The 12,958-nt window shown below is 31.8% G+C and overlaps 1 protein-coding gene across 15 annotated transcripts in view; it reads left to right on the top strand.

The window, feature by feature from the left end:
* PARD3 (par-3 family cell polarity regulator) overlaps positions 1-12,958 on the top strand; it is a 666,452-nt gene that overhangs the window by 353,057 nt on the left and 300,437 nt on the right. For 14 of the 15 annotated variants that reach the window (XM_074267090.1, XM_074267092.1, XM_074267091.1 and 11 more), the window contains 2 exons: positions 6,288-6,379; positions 10,698-10,784. In XM_074267090.1, the coding sequence (XP_074123191.1) occupies positions 6,288-6,379; positions 10,698-10,784 (179 nt within the window). The remainder of the gene's footprint in view (positions 1-6,287; positions 6,380-10,697; positions 10,785-12,958) is intronic. The other variant, XM_074267081.1, reaches the window with a different exon arrangement.

The raw sequence follows: 12,958 nt of genomic DNA, 5'->3' as shown, positions 1-12,958 counted from the left end.
TAGTAACCATTTGAAATAAAAAAAAAATTTAATGTTTTGCTCTGCACTTTTTAAGAATGATTACATCTTCTCCCTCTCCCTCTTTCTTTCTTCCTCTTCCTCTCTTTTCCTCTCTCTTCCTCTTCCTCTCCCAGTCTCTCTCTCTCTCCCTCTCCCTCCCCCTCTCTTTTTCTTCCTCCCTTCTTTCCTCTCCCTTTCTCTTTCCCTCTCACTCTCTTTCTCCCTCTCCCTCTCCCTCTCCTTCTCCTTTTCCCTCTCCTCCCCTCATTCTTTAAAAGAACCCTAGATTTGTAGGCAGAGGTTTTAGATTTGAATCCTACACTGCTATGAACACACAGCTGTGTGACATTGGGCAAGTTGTTTAAACTCTGGTAAAATAAGGGATTGCTGGGTAGATAGCATCTAAGGTCTCTTCTCTTTAAATCTATTTTTCAATTTTATGAGGACAAGACAATAAACCAGGGAATATTGTATTGTGGCTTACTGTAGATCTCTTTTAAATATTAGTTGTGAAAAATGTGTTATCTCATTTGAAGTTAGCAATGATTTCTATGTATTTTTCTCCAAAACTCCAGGTGATAGCATAAATTATCGCTTTGATATAAGAGTACATGTGAAATCTATGTATTTCCAAGACTTCTCATGCTTTTTTACTTGAATTTGGCTATAGACAGGAGAGGGCAGTGCAGACCTAACTTGTGACAAGCCTTAGCCAACATAGAGAACTCCCAATCTACTTCAGCAAATCCCAGAGCTCTTCCTTATTTCCTCCCTACTTATGAAGACTTAGATTCAGTTGTTATCAATCAGGTGAGTTTGCTCATGCTCAGTAGACAGAATAGGTTTGGCTCACAAAACACAGCCTTTTCCTTTGCACTGAAGGTGATATATTAGAATGGTCTAACCAGTGACAGTTTTCAGTGTTTCAAAAGAAATTTGTTTCTAAATAATTTCTGAACATCTCTAGCTTGAAGAATTTCACACTTTTAGAACAATAGTAGCACTTTATTGCTGTAAAGAATTTATAATGTTATATACTGAGGGCCAAATATTTTATCTCCATTTTGAGCATTTTATAAATTTTTTTTATTATCTACTTCTGTTTTAGATTGCAAAATTCAGAAGGACAGAGATTGTCCTTAAAATTGAAGTGTCAAGTATGTGTCCTATACTATTAACTATGTTAATATTAATTTGATAATTTGTTGGTATAATTTCAAATTGTAGTAAATGTTATTGTTAAGTAATTTCATTTATGTTTGACTTCATCACCCCACTTAGGATTTTCTTGGTAAAGATAGTGGAGTTGTTTGTCATTTCCTTCTGCATCTTATTTTACATGTAAGGAAACTGAGGCAGCAGGATTAAATGATTTACCCAATTACCATAGGCAATAATTGTCTGAGATGACATTTAAATTCAGATCTTCCTGATTCAGGGCCACTGTGCAACCTTATTGCCCTTCAGCAAATATTATCAAATACACTGTAAATAAGATAATCTATTTTCCCTGACCCAAAATTAAGAGTGTTTTGTGAAATCCTCCACACAGTTCAGGACATGATTTTTGCTGCTCCTGTGTTTACTGTTAACACATCTACTTCATAAGCTTTGGTACTTTGTAGAGAAGAAGGTCTCAGTGCCTGGCAGAAGCAAAAGTTCATCTCTTGTTTCTAAATATTTTGTCATATCTCTTGTAATGTTTTTAAAGTACCTTTTCTTGCCTTTAAAATCAGTGAGATTTACATTTTTTGTTGTTGTTGTTTTTTTAAGAAGGAGATGCTTTATGTGGTCCTTTCCTTTTATCCTGATTCAGTGCTAATGAAATTACATTCATTACATGATTTTATTGTCTGGGTTTTGAATATACATCAGAAACAATTGTGAGTTGCATCAATAATAGTTATCAATCTTCATTTCTGTAGTGATTTCAGGTTTACAAAGTGTTTTTTTTTTCTCACAGTCATCCTTTGGGCATAAGTTGCCATTCTCCACCACAGACAGAGAGTAAGTTTTCCTGCCTTTAAGATGATTGCTTAAGGAAATCAGTCATCACTCTCTCATCTCCTTTTCTCTCCTCCCAAGAATTTCATACAATTGTTTCCTGAGAAATTAAGTTATGTTGTAGGAAGAAGGGACCCATTTAGGATTGGATTGCTTGGACTCAAAATTTTCTTTCATATTAATATTTTCAAACAGCATGGAAATCTATGAATTGTACCCATTTTGTCCTCCTATACATTTGTCACAGGAGTGCTAACCAGTGCTTTAAGAGAACACTAGAGAGCATTAGTTTATACATATTTCTTATGACGTCCTATTTCTGAAGGAGAGGGGCCTTGTATCAAAAAGACCTGGATTTAAGTCCCTGGCTATGTGACCACTGGCAACTTATTTAATCTCTCTGAGCCCTAGAAAATTTTCTAAAAGAATGCATTCGCTTGCCTCTTGAAAGAAGTTTTCTTCTGGGAGTTTCCCCTATCAGCAAAATCACAGGTTTAGTTCTTGTACCTACCCCTCATACTACTTCTCTTATTATTATAAGGCTAATCCTACCCACCAAGGGCATCTTCACTGCCTTTTCTTTATCCTTACCTTCTGCTCTTCATAGACCATACTATTATATGACATACACATTTTCACTAGGAAAATTGTGGTGTTTGAAAGTCATTGGTGATCATTAAAACAGCTGTTTACCAAAGCCTGTCCAATTTTTCTAAAGACTTCTATTTAGTACTGGGCTCTCCTCATTGCTCTGTTTCAATGGATGATATTTGTAGGTTGCCTATTCAGCTTTATATTGTAATCATTTCATTTTTAATTTTGTACTGCTGTTAGAATGCAAACAATACTTTTCTGATATTTCCTGAAATTTTCATAATCTCATGTGCATGAGAATACATCAGGAGAACCTCTCTACAAGGAATGCTTCCTTCATAGCAGACACATAATAGGCAACACTTATTTTAGTATATGAAGGTTTGTTTTATACAAGCTTATTACCATAGTCATATGAATCATAGGACCGTATAGATGCAAAACTTTGAATGAGTTCACAGGCCATATACTCTCACAAATGTTTGCTCACATTCATGATCACACAATAAGTGTCAGAGAGGAGGTTTAAATTCTGATACTCTATAACTCAAAAGGCAGTGAACTTTCCAAGCCCTTCTTTTCTCCCAAACCTGGTCCTTTGATGAAGAATCATGGTTTCCATGAAGAAAAGAGACACAATTCTTGATATTATAATTTAAGAATTGAAATATGGGTTATAGAAACAACATCTTGGCAATTGATTATCATGTGAATAAATAGTTCTCAAAAGAAGAGTTGCAGATCATTAGGTAAATGAAAGAATGCCTCAACGAACTACGACAATGACGATGAAGACTACAGACTTGATTAGTTTGACATTTAAATCTTTTTTCTGACTCTTAGTCTTCATTATTTTTTCCTATTCTTTAAGCGATGGTGTTTTGAGGAATTGGGGAGAGTTGTAAAGTAATGGGAAAGATGGCTGCTATAAACCCAAAATCAAATTTATTATAAAAGTGAACAAATCCCTATATAGCTCTGAAGGGTGATAGAATTCTGATACATTTTCTAGAATTTAGATTATTATGTGAAATTTCATGTAATAAAAAGAATGGCTAAACAAATTTTGATAGGTGAATAAAATACTATGTTATTATGATATAAGAATATGATTAATATAGAAAGACATCAGTAAATTAAAGTCAAGTAAATAGAGCCAGAAATAGTAGTAGTAATAACAACTTCTCTATCTCAGATATTGGGCTAAATGCCTTGCAACTGTTTCATTTGATCTTCAAAATAATTGTGGTAGGTAGGTGCTATTGCTATACTCATTTTACAGATAAAGCAAGAGACAGTGACTTGCTTTGCCAGAGTCACCCAACTAGTCAGTATCTGAGACTGGATTAAAACAGAGGTCTTCTTAACTTCTAGCTTGACTCTCTGACTGCTGCATCAGGGTTGTAGGTAAGTCTATTTCCTGAAGAACTTCTTGAACTAATCAAATTACTGGTGAGACCAAAAAAAGGATTTTAAACAAGTCAAGCTTAAATAGATGCCTTTTGCTATAAGTAACTACATGTTCAGTCACATCTCTTTAAAAAAATCCTAGGTGTCAGACAGCCCAGTAAAGCAAGCAGTAGGGCTGATGCTATTTACACATCCCAAAATCAGAAAATTCAGAGTTCTGGTTCTCATAGCAACTGCAGCTCAGCCTCAGGCTAGTAAATGTTAAATTGAACACCCTCCTTAGACACGTGGAATCTTACTCTACAAACTGATGGGAGACATTGGAACAATGTAGCTATAAATGATCATTCATTACTCTATCACAATAGTTTTGGGCATTTCATTTTTATTGCTGTTTCCTAAATGGGCTGGTTCAAAGGCAACTGTAGCAAATGCTTGCATGTTTCTCAGTAATGTTTCTAGGAGTCAGGGATTATTAATATAACCTGTTACTAAATTTCTTAAATTTGCCAAACCATCTTTTACATCTGGTTTATAAACAACTATGCTTTCCTCTTTCCATTTACAATTGTTGTTTACATTCATAATGTTGGTCTTAGGCAGGTTCAAGATCCTAGTTAACCTTTGAAATGTGTTTCTTGTGAGTTGTTTAAATGAGATAGATGACTGAAAAGTATGTTTTAGAGCCTCTCAAATAGAGGATCATTAATCCTCCAAGAAGCTGTCTTCGTGGAACCTTGCCACCATAAGGATGGGGTGGGGAAGGGAATCTGCATATCTATAATGCTTAGAAATCTTCTTATACTCTCCTTCCCTCCTTCCTTTTCCTTTTCCTCCTTCCCCTTTCCTCTCTCTCCATCCTTCCTTGTGTCCTTCCTTCCCTTTATTGTTTTTGAAAAATTTGAAAATTACTGACTTCCTAAACCTTGATATCTTTTCAATATTTTAATATATTATTTGACACTATACTGAACTTATAACTATTCACTTATTCTTTTGATTAATGTTTCAATTAATAGGATACAAATTCATAGTTCAGAGCTCATTGCTTACAACATAACTGATCACGCACATAAATATATAAATTCACATTAAGCAAGAGTGTTATTCTCTTGGAAATAGTTTAAACTCTATAGATGTAAATTTGAAAATATATTTCTATCATACATTAAAAATAAGCCAAAAATAACAGTATATATACATCCATGTGTATGTGTGTGTGTCTGTTTCTACTCTGAGCTTCCCTAAAAATAAAACAAATCAATTACATATAATTATCTTCATAGCCTATCTCACCTGTATGACAAAGTTTTGTTGAATGTTATATTTTGAAACCTGAATATCTTCCAGTTATTTTCATGAATTGCAGAAGATATCTTAGTATTAATCCAATTACAACAACAACAGCTGACATTTAAATAGTTTTGCACAGTGCCTGGCTCTTACTATGTGCTAGGTCCTCTACTAAGCAATTTACAAATATTATCTCATTTGATCTTTATAACAACCCTATGAAGTAGGTGCTATTACCATCCCTTTTTATAGTTTAGGAAACTGAGGCAGACACAGGACAAGTCATTTACCCAGGTAAACACAGTAGCAAGTATTAGAGGTTGAAGTTGAATCTAGATCATTCTGACTCCAGACTTAGCACTCTACTATGTAATCCACTATGCCATATATATATATATATATATATATATATATATATATATATATATATATATATATATATATATATATATTTGTAAGTGATTCATAATTGATTTTCATAAAGTGCAAAGACACCTCAATGGGGAACCATCATTTGGTTCCCCATCTTTTACCAGATTCACTCAGTTTCTGCAATATAATGAAAATTTTTGCCCTGCATTTATCTTATTTGTAAGCTATTAATCTTTCCCAAAATAATGTTTACTATACCTCTTCTTCTAAATTAGTCTCACACTTTTGTAGATTGGACAATCTTTCTCCATAGCTATTATGGAAACTGTACAACTTACTTGGAATTTAATAAGATGACCATTTTGTACTTAGAATGGGCTTCTTATTTTTGTAGGCAAAAGATACTGGAACTAAGAGATGTGTTCTGCACAAAAAGGGTGATGGGATATTTTGTCCTCATCCCAATTTCATTATTAAAGGACTTTGTATTTACATACTGTCCAACTCTCCTCCTAGTGCTTACTGAATTAAGGTTTTGTGAGGATCAAACTGTGAATCATCAAATTCATGCTATTAATTTAAGTGATAAACCTCCTATCTATTTGTCTTTCTAGGATGAAGAAGGTGCAGAGGAGGACAATAGCCGTGTAGAACCAGTTGGACATGCTGATACTGGTTTGGAGAATGCCACTAATCTTTCATTGGAGTAAGTGGATAATGCATTGATTGTATATTTAGCATCATTAATATCAGTGCATCACATGCAAAAAATATTACATGGAATTTTTTGTGTTTTCATGAGAAATAGATGAATCATTTGTTTCTTTAAAGTACATTTCTTTGTAGAGTTTTCTCATTATGTCAACAACATGAATTATGTATAGTATGATACATGAATATCCAGACATACATTCTTTAGAAATACAAATTCTTCATACCTTAACAAATAGATTATTGACATATAACAGTATTTTCTTTAAAGTTATTAATCATATCAACACATATCCTATTCTAACCTGATATGCTACTATAATAATTTTCTTCTTTTCCTTCTATCCCCCATTAAAATATATAAAAATCTTTTAATACATAATTAATCTTGCATAGCAAAATCTGGGGAAACTATATTTATGAAATATTGAGGTAGGTGAGTGGTAAGAAAAAATATAACCTAATTTGCAAGTTAAGTAATAATAGCAACTGCTAGCTAATTTGCCATAGAAGTCAGGAGGATTCTACATGGTAATATACCTTGTGACATTGATCTATATTATTGTTTTTTAAGGAAACATCAGATGGGAACAAAAGATATTCCATGAGAGATGACAAATGATTTGTTTCACTGAATTTTACATTTTCCAATAGATTATTTTTTAATCATATGGGGGGAAAAAGGGGGCCTTTATCTTAGCATATCTATATGTACACATATAGTTATAAATATAAGCAATCACAAGGCAATAATTAAACCAACAGAAACTATCCTATTGTGTCCAAAGACAACCAAGATATATTACATATAGAAGTTTTTGTTTTTGTTTTTGTTTTTTAATATAGAAGTAGCAGGAGTGATTGTATGATTGTCTAATAATGGAGGAGTATATTAAGGTGGAATATCCTGTTCATAATTTAATAGCCACCTAATGAGGTGAAGCAGATTGAATAGAGATTCTGTAAGGATATCACATATGTGTATTTCTTTCAATTAAAAAAAAAGTTTCTCTGAAATTAACATATAATATAGAAAATCAAATATAAAATATGTCTGATCAAGATTAACTTGTTAATTAATCTTAGATAAAATTGTATTCACTTGATTTTTAAGATTTTAAAGTAATTTGTAGAAAAGTAAGAATTAAAATGTGTGAGATGTTTGTGCATATACGCACACATACATACATATATACGATACATGTATAAATTGATATCTTTCAGAAATATGAGACACACACACAGACAGAGTAAGACAGTAAGACAGACATAAACATACTGCCTTTTTATTAAATGATCAATTTGGACTGCAACATTTTAAATTGACTGCTCTCTGAATTTTGTATTTCAATCTTCATAAATGGAAGATAAATTTAATAATTTGCATATTATAAATATATTTCATACTATAAGCATTCAAATACATTTTTGTTATATTAGTATGTTTATAATGTTTATATGCAGGTTACGTATTTTAAAAATTTAGAAAATGTGGAAATAAAAAAGAAAGAAATTTAAATTTAAACTTCAATGCCAAATGCTAAATTGTATGACCAATGCCAATTACATGGAATTATTCATGGGAAGTCATCTACCTACTTCACTTCATTGCCACTTGTTTTTAATAAGAAAGCTCTTTCCTATTTTTGAAACTGGAATCCTTTTCCCTTCAACTTCTAGACACTGACCTGAGTTCTCTTTTGGAACCAAACAGAACAAGTCCAGCTAAAGATAAATTCAAATATATCTAATTGACTTCAATGATCTCTGATTTCATTGGCATAGATACTGTATCCACCAATGCAGATTGGGATATTTCTGTAAATTAGCATATAATCTTTGCAAGGCTATAGCCAAAAATTATGCAAAACAACCATTGATTATTTAAAGATAATTATTTTGTTGCTTTTAAATCAAATTTTTTTTTCGAATGAAAACTATGAGTTCCTTATTTGGTTTGATTTCAAAGCCTATTACCACCAATTATACTTTTATTAATACAAATTAGTTTTGCCTAACTTGACTTGCCTAAAATAGTTGGACAAAATGTAAATTGTAGCATTTTTATCTCAATGTTAGTTTTAAAAGTAGTATCACTTAGTACCCTTTTATAACTGTAATTAAAAGAGTACAACAAACATTACACAAAAATATCCTTCCAGTGAAAAAGATATGAATAAATTGATAAAACAAATGCAAGCAGACTTCAAAAGGAGAATGAAAGACTGATTTTTAATAAGCATTATGAAGAAGTTGTATATCTTTTTTTCTCTAATGATTTAAAGCTGTATACTAATATCATTAATAAGGCTATTAACTTAAATGATTTCTATATTATCATTATCAGAATAGCCAAAGTTAGAAATGAATTGGCTTTAGAGATGAACAGTTCTCTCATTTTACAGATGAACATTGAGGCCAGCAAAGATTATGACTTACTTAAGGACCAATAGACTTTAAATAACAAACTCTGGATGGTTATTCAATTCAAACTTGAACCTTAATTTTATTGTGTAACCTATCATCATATATGTTTTGCTGCCATTGTGTTAAGGGTAGTAAAGTTTTTCCAAATTTAAGAAGGTACTTTTGCCTACAAGGAGGGGGGAAGGAGAGTGTATGGGGGTATGGAAGTATTCATGGAGAAAGGATTATCTGAATTGTTTCTTAAAGGAATTGGTGGTTTAGGGGAAAAGGGGAAGATTCATTTCACATATGGAAATGTTGTGAGTCCAGGATGAGAAACAGAAGACAGAGATGGGTCCAGTTTTTCTGTAATGTAACACAATATGAGAATGAATAATAGTATAAGAAGTGTCTAGCCAGATAAAGTCATTGCTAGATTTCATTATTTTCAGAAACAAATCAGTCTCTGGGTCTAATCTCTTCTGGTTTTGGTATGAAGAACTGGAAAGAGTCAAAAAGCACTTAATCTGAACTAGACACAGTGGAAAGATAGTGGTGCCTTTAAGTAGAAATAGCAAAATTAAAGGGAACAATGGTTCTAGCTATGCTTACAATAATTTCAGATTGGAATAGTTTATCTGAAATACGATATAGGATATTCATGTGGTGATATCCAGAAAAAAGATGGAAAATGTGTTTAGAATTCAAGAAAGGCTGGTGACTTAGAAAGATGTAGGGGTCAAATACATAGAGATGTCAATAGAGGTCATGTGAATTTGTGAGATAACCCAGAAAAAAAAAAACACAGACAAAAGAGGATATGTTAAAGAACCTTAAGGGGCAACCACTCTTAAGGGGCCAAGAAGCATGAAAAACCAGAAAGCTTTTCATCATCTTAGTAGGAGTCCATGGATATGGGTTCCAATCCTAACTCTTGAGGTTTATGACCATAGACAAATCATTCAATTTCTTTGAGTTTCTTTATCCATAAATGGGTACAATATAATTGTATGCCATGCTTCATAAGTCTATTGTACAGAAAATGCTTAATAAAGCATTTCATTTCATAAATATTATTGCTTTTATTTTATAAATGAAAGATATGATGCAATAATGGATAGAGTTAGGTGCCATTTCAGATGTCCATAAGATATCATGTAAGCTCTCTGTGCAATAGGCACTGCTAAAGAAGGTGCCAAATTACCAATTTACCTTGTAAAGTGGACCCTTTACAAGTGAAATCAAATCCTACTCCTGTTCCTATACCTGCTTAAAATGTAAATTAGTAAAGAATTTGCATCAAAAAGCAATATATAACCTTCTGATGTTCATTTCTTTAATTACTATTTAAAAGCTACAGTAGGCCAATATTATACAGGAGAACATTATGCAATCCTGTAAGTCAATGGTTTTATGAGAAACATGTTTGTTATGTTTTTTCCTTTGGAAAAAACAATATATACATTTTTCTTGATTTGGGAGATAAAGTCTTAAAAATTCTAAACACTCTTTAAAATAACCAAAGTAGCCACATGAGCTGATGAGTTGGGACAAAATTCATACTTGGTTCAGAGTAGTACAATTTCAAAACACAGACAGGATGAAATCCATCAGAAATATTAGTTTGACATTATTTTATGTAGTTATTTCTGATGATTCCTCTTTTTTCATGCCATCAGACTAATATTCAGGTATGTAGTGTTTACTGTTGCCTTCATCACCATTGCTCATGTTCTGGAATATTGATGTTGTGTGTTTGGTGGGTATCTTTGTTGTGTTGTAGTTTGCTTTTCTTTTTTTTCCCCCCCTTTTTTTGGCTTTGTGGTTTTTTTTTTGTTTTTTGTTTTTCTTTTTTTGGTTTGTTTACAGTACATGTTCATGTTCCCTCATTCATCATTGTCTCACAGTGATATGGTAAAGCTCGTAGAAGTCAACAACAACGGTGGAGGGCCTCTGGGAATCCATGTAGTGCCTTTCAGTGCTCGAGGCGGAAGGTAATGTATTGTGTAGGATTTTAATTGAATCATAACCTGAAGTGTTTTATCTTAGTTTATACTGAAATGTATGGAGTTTTTTTTTTTTTTTTTTTAAGCATGTTGTTAATATAAACCATTTAAATTTTGTGACCATTGTTAATTCATTGCTACATGTACATCATAATTAGAGAGTGCATTTAGGCATGGATGCATTGTCTTCAAATTATCCTAATGAATTTATTGTTCATTTCAATTTACACAAATATTCTCCATGGCTGATGGAATATTTTCTACTAAATTGACAATAGATGTAGAAATCAGAACTCCAGCTGGACTGGCAAAATGAAATAAAGAAATTAGACAATTTCCCAGATGAATTAAGACAAGAAAAACTCTTTTCCTAAACTATTCATAAAATTGAGTTAAATACTTGAAAAAAGTTATCTGGTTAATTATTCCATTTTCTATCCATTTTTCCCCCATGCAATTGATTTTAGGAATCAAAATTAAGTCACTGAGTTACTAATGTCCTTAATATAGCATGGGATATACTCTATGATCTATCCTCACTTCCAATTTCACAATTCTATATAGAGGTAATTGATGTTACTTTATTATCTGATTTCTTCATCAGCAAAAAATATGTTCATGAAAATGATAAGAGGAAGAAAATGTTTCATTCTTATAAATGAATATATAAGGCAGATAACTGATAAAATTTATTGAATCTTGTACTTAGAGTTAGCAATACTCTAGTTCAAATTCTGTTTTAAGTAATTTACTAACTGTGGGAACCTGGGCAAGTCACTTATTTTCTCCTCACCTTAGTTTCCTCATTTTGAAATGTTGTTAATAATAATACTTACCTCTGAGGGGTAAAGAGGATCAAATGAATTAATGAGTAAAGCACTTTGCAAAACAAAACCTAAATTACTACATAAACGCCAGCTACTATGTACAAGAAATATAGTTTATAATCATATTTTAGTAAAATTTTTTTTCATAATTTCTTTTTCTCTGGAATTTCCTACCCCAGAAGTAAAATTGCATTATTTTAAATGCCTCTAAGTCATGAGAATTATAGTTCTATCTTCTTGGGCAATGAAAATAAAAATAGAATCAGATACTTAGTAGAAAAGAGCTGAACTAACTTTCGTATTTACATAATACAAGCCCATTTGTTCTCCTTAATTACTTAAAAAATAAAACATTTTAAAATATTTCTGAATACTTACCATAATTTCTAAAAGTAATCTATTCAACTTGGTAAATATAATTTTTAGTTCTTTGGCAAGTAGAATTCCTCATATAATTTTGTTATAGCTTTACCCAGGACTGGACTGATTGCCCATTTTGAATTCTCTATATAGACAGTAGATAATAGATAAAAATATCATGTTTTCCTGGAATTGTTGGAGAATAGAGAAGGTATTGTGATACTGTAATATTTGCAATGCAGTAACTAGTTTAATTTTTTCATAATTAGCTGAAGTTATAGAAATTATTTGCATTAAAGGTTATAAATTAAACTGTTAAGGAATTCTGCTAAATTCTGTTCAGATTTGTGTTCAATGGCTATTGTCTGTATTTCTCTTAATATTTTCTACAAATGAATGCAGATGGGTAGGGGAATGGAAATGCAGCTTTTCTAATCCTCATTTGACCATATCAACTAGTAAAAAAAATATTGCTAATCTTAAAAATCCTATCTAAATTAATTTGGTATGTGCCAGACCCAAACAAGGATTTTTCAGAGCAAAATGCTATTCTGCTTGTCCAACATGTCGTCTTACTGATGAGCCAGCATCATTATTTATAATTTCAAGAACCTTTGGCAGATCTAAAAATGGGATAAATTAAATTCTTTATTGCCCATTTGAGAAGTACTAAAAAAAAAATATTCTCGTATTTAGAATCACAAACTGTGAGAACTTTTTAAAAATCTTTTTTCTTGTTTTTTTTTTTAATTTCCAATGTAAGATAGTAAATATTCATTACTTATTACTATATAATTATATACTTGACTTTCAAAAGACTCAGTCCTTTGATGATGGGTATAATGATGGTGTTACAAAGTCCTTTAGGTTACTGATCAATGGAAAGATCCAAGGAAGTAAGGAAAATACATATCCCTTAGTCACTGTGACTAAGGCAACATTATATTTTACCAAACCATAACTGGATAATCTATT

This window comes from Sminthopsis crassicaudata, chromosome 5, assembly GCF_048593235.1.
Source record: "Sminthopsis crassicaudata isolate SCR6 chromosome 5, ASM4859323v1, whole genome shotgun sequence".
Lineage (NCBI taxonomy): Eukaryota > Metazoa > Chordata > Mammalia > Dasyuromorphia > Dasyuridae > Sminthopsis > Sminthopsis crassicaudata.
The sequence above is the reverse complement of the archived record's forward strand: the minus strand, read 5'-3'. Positions and strand labels throughout refer to the sequence as shown.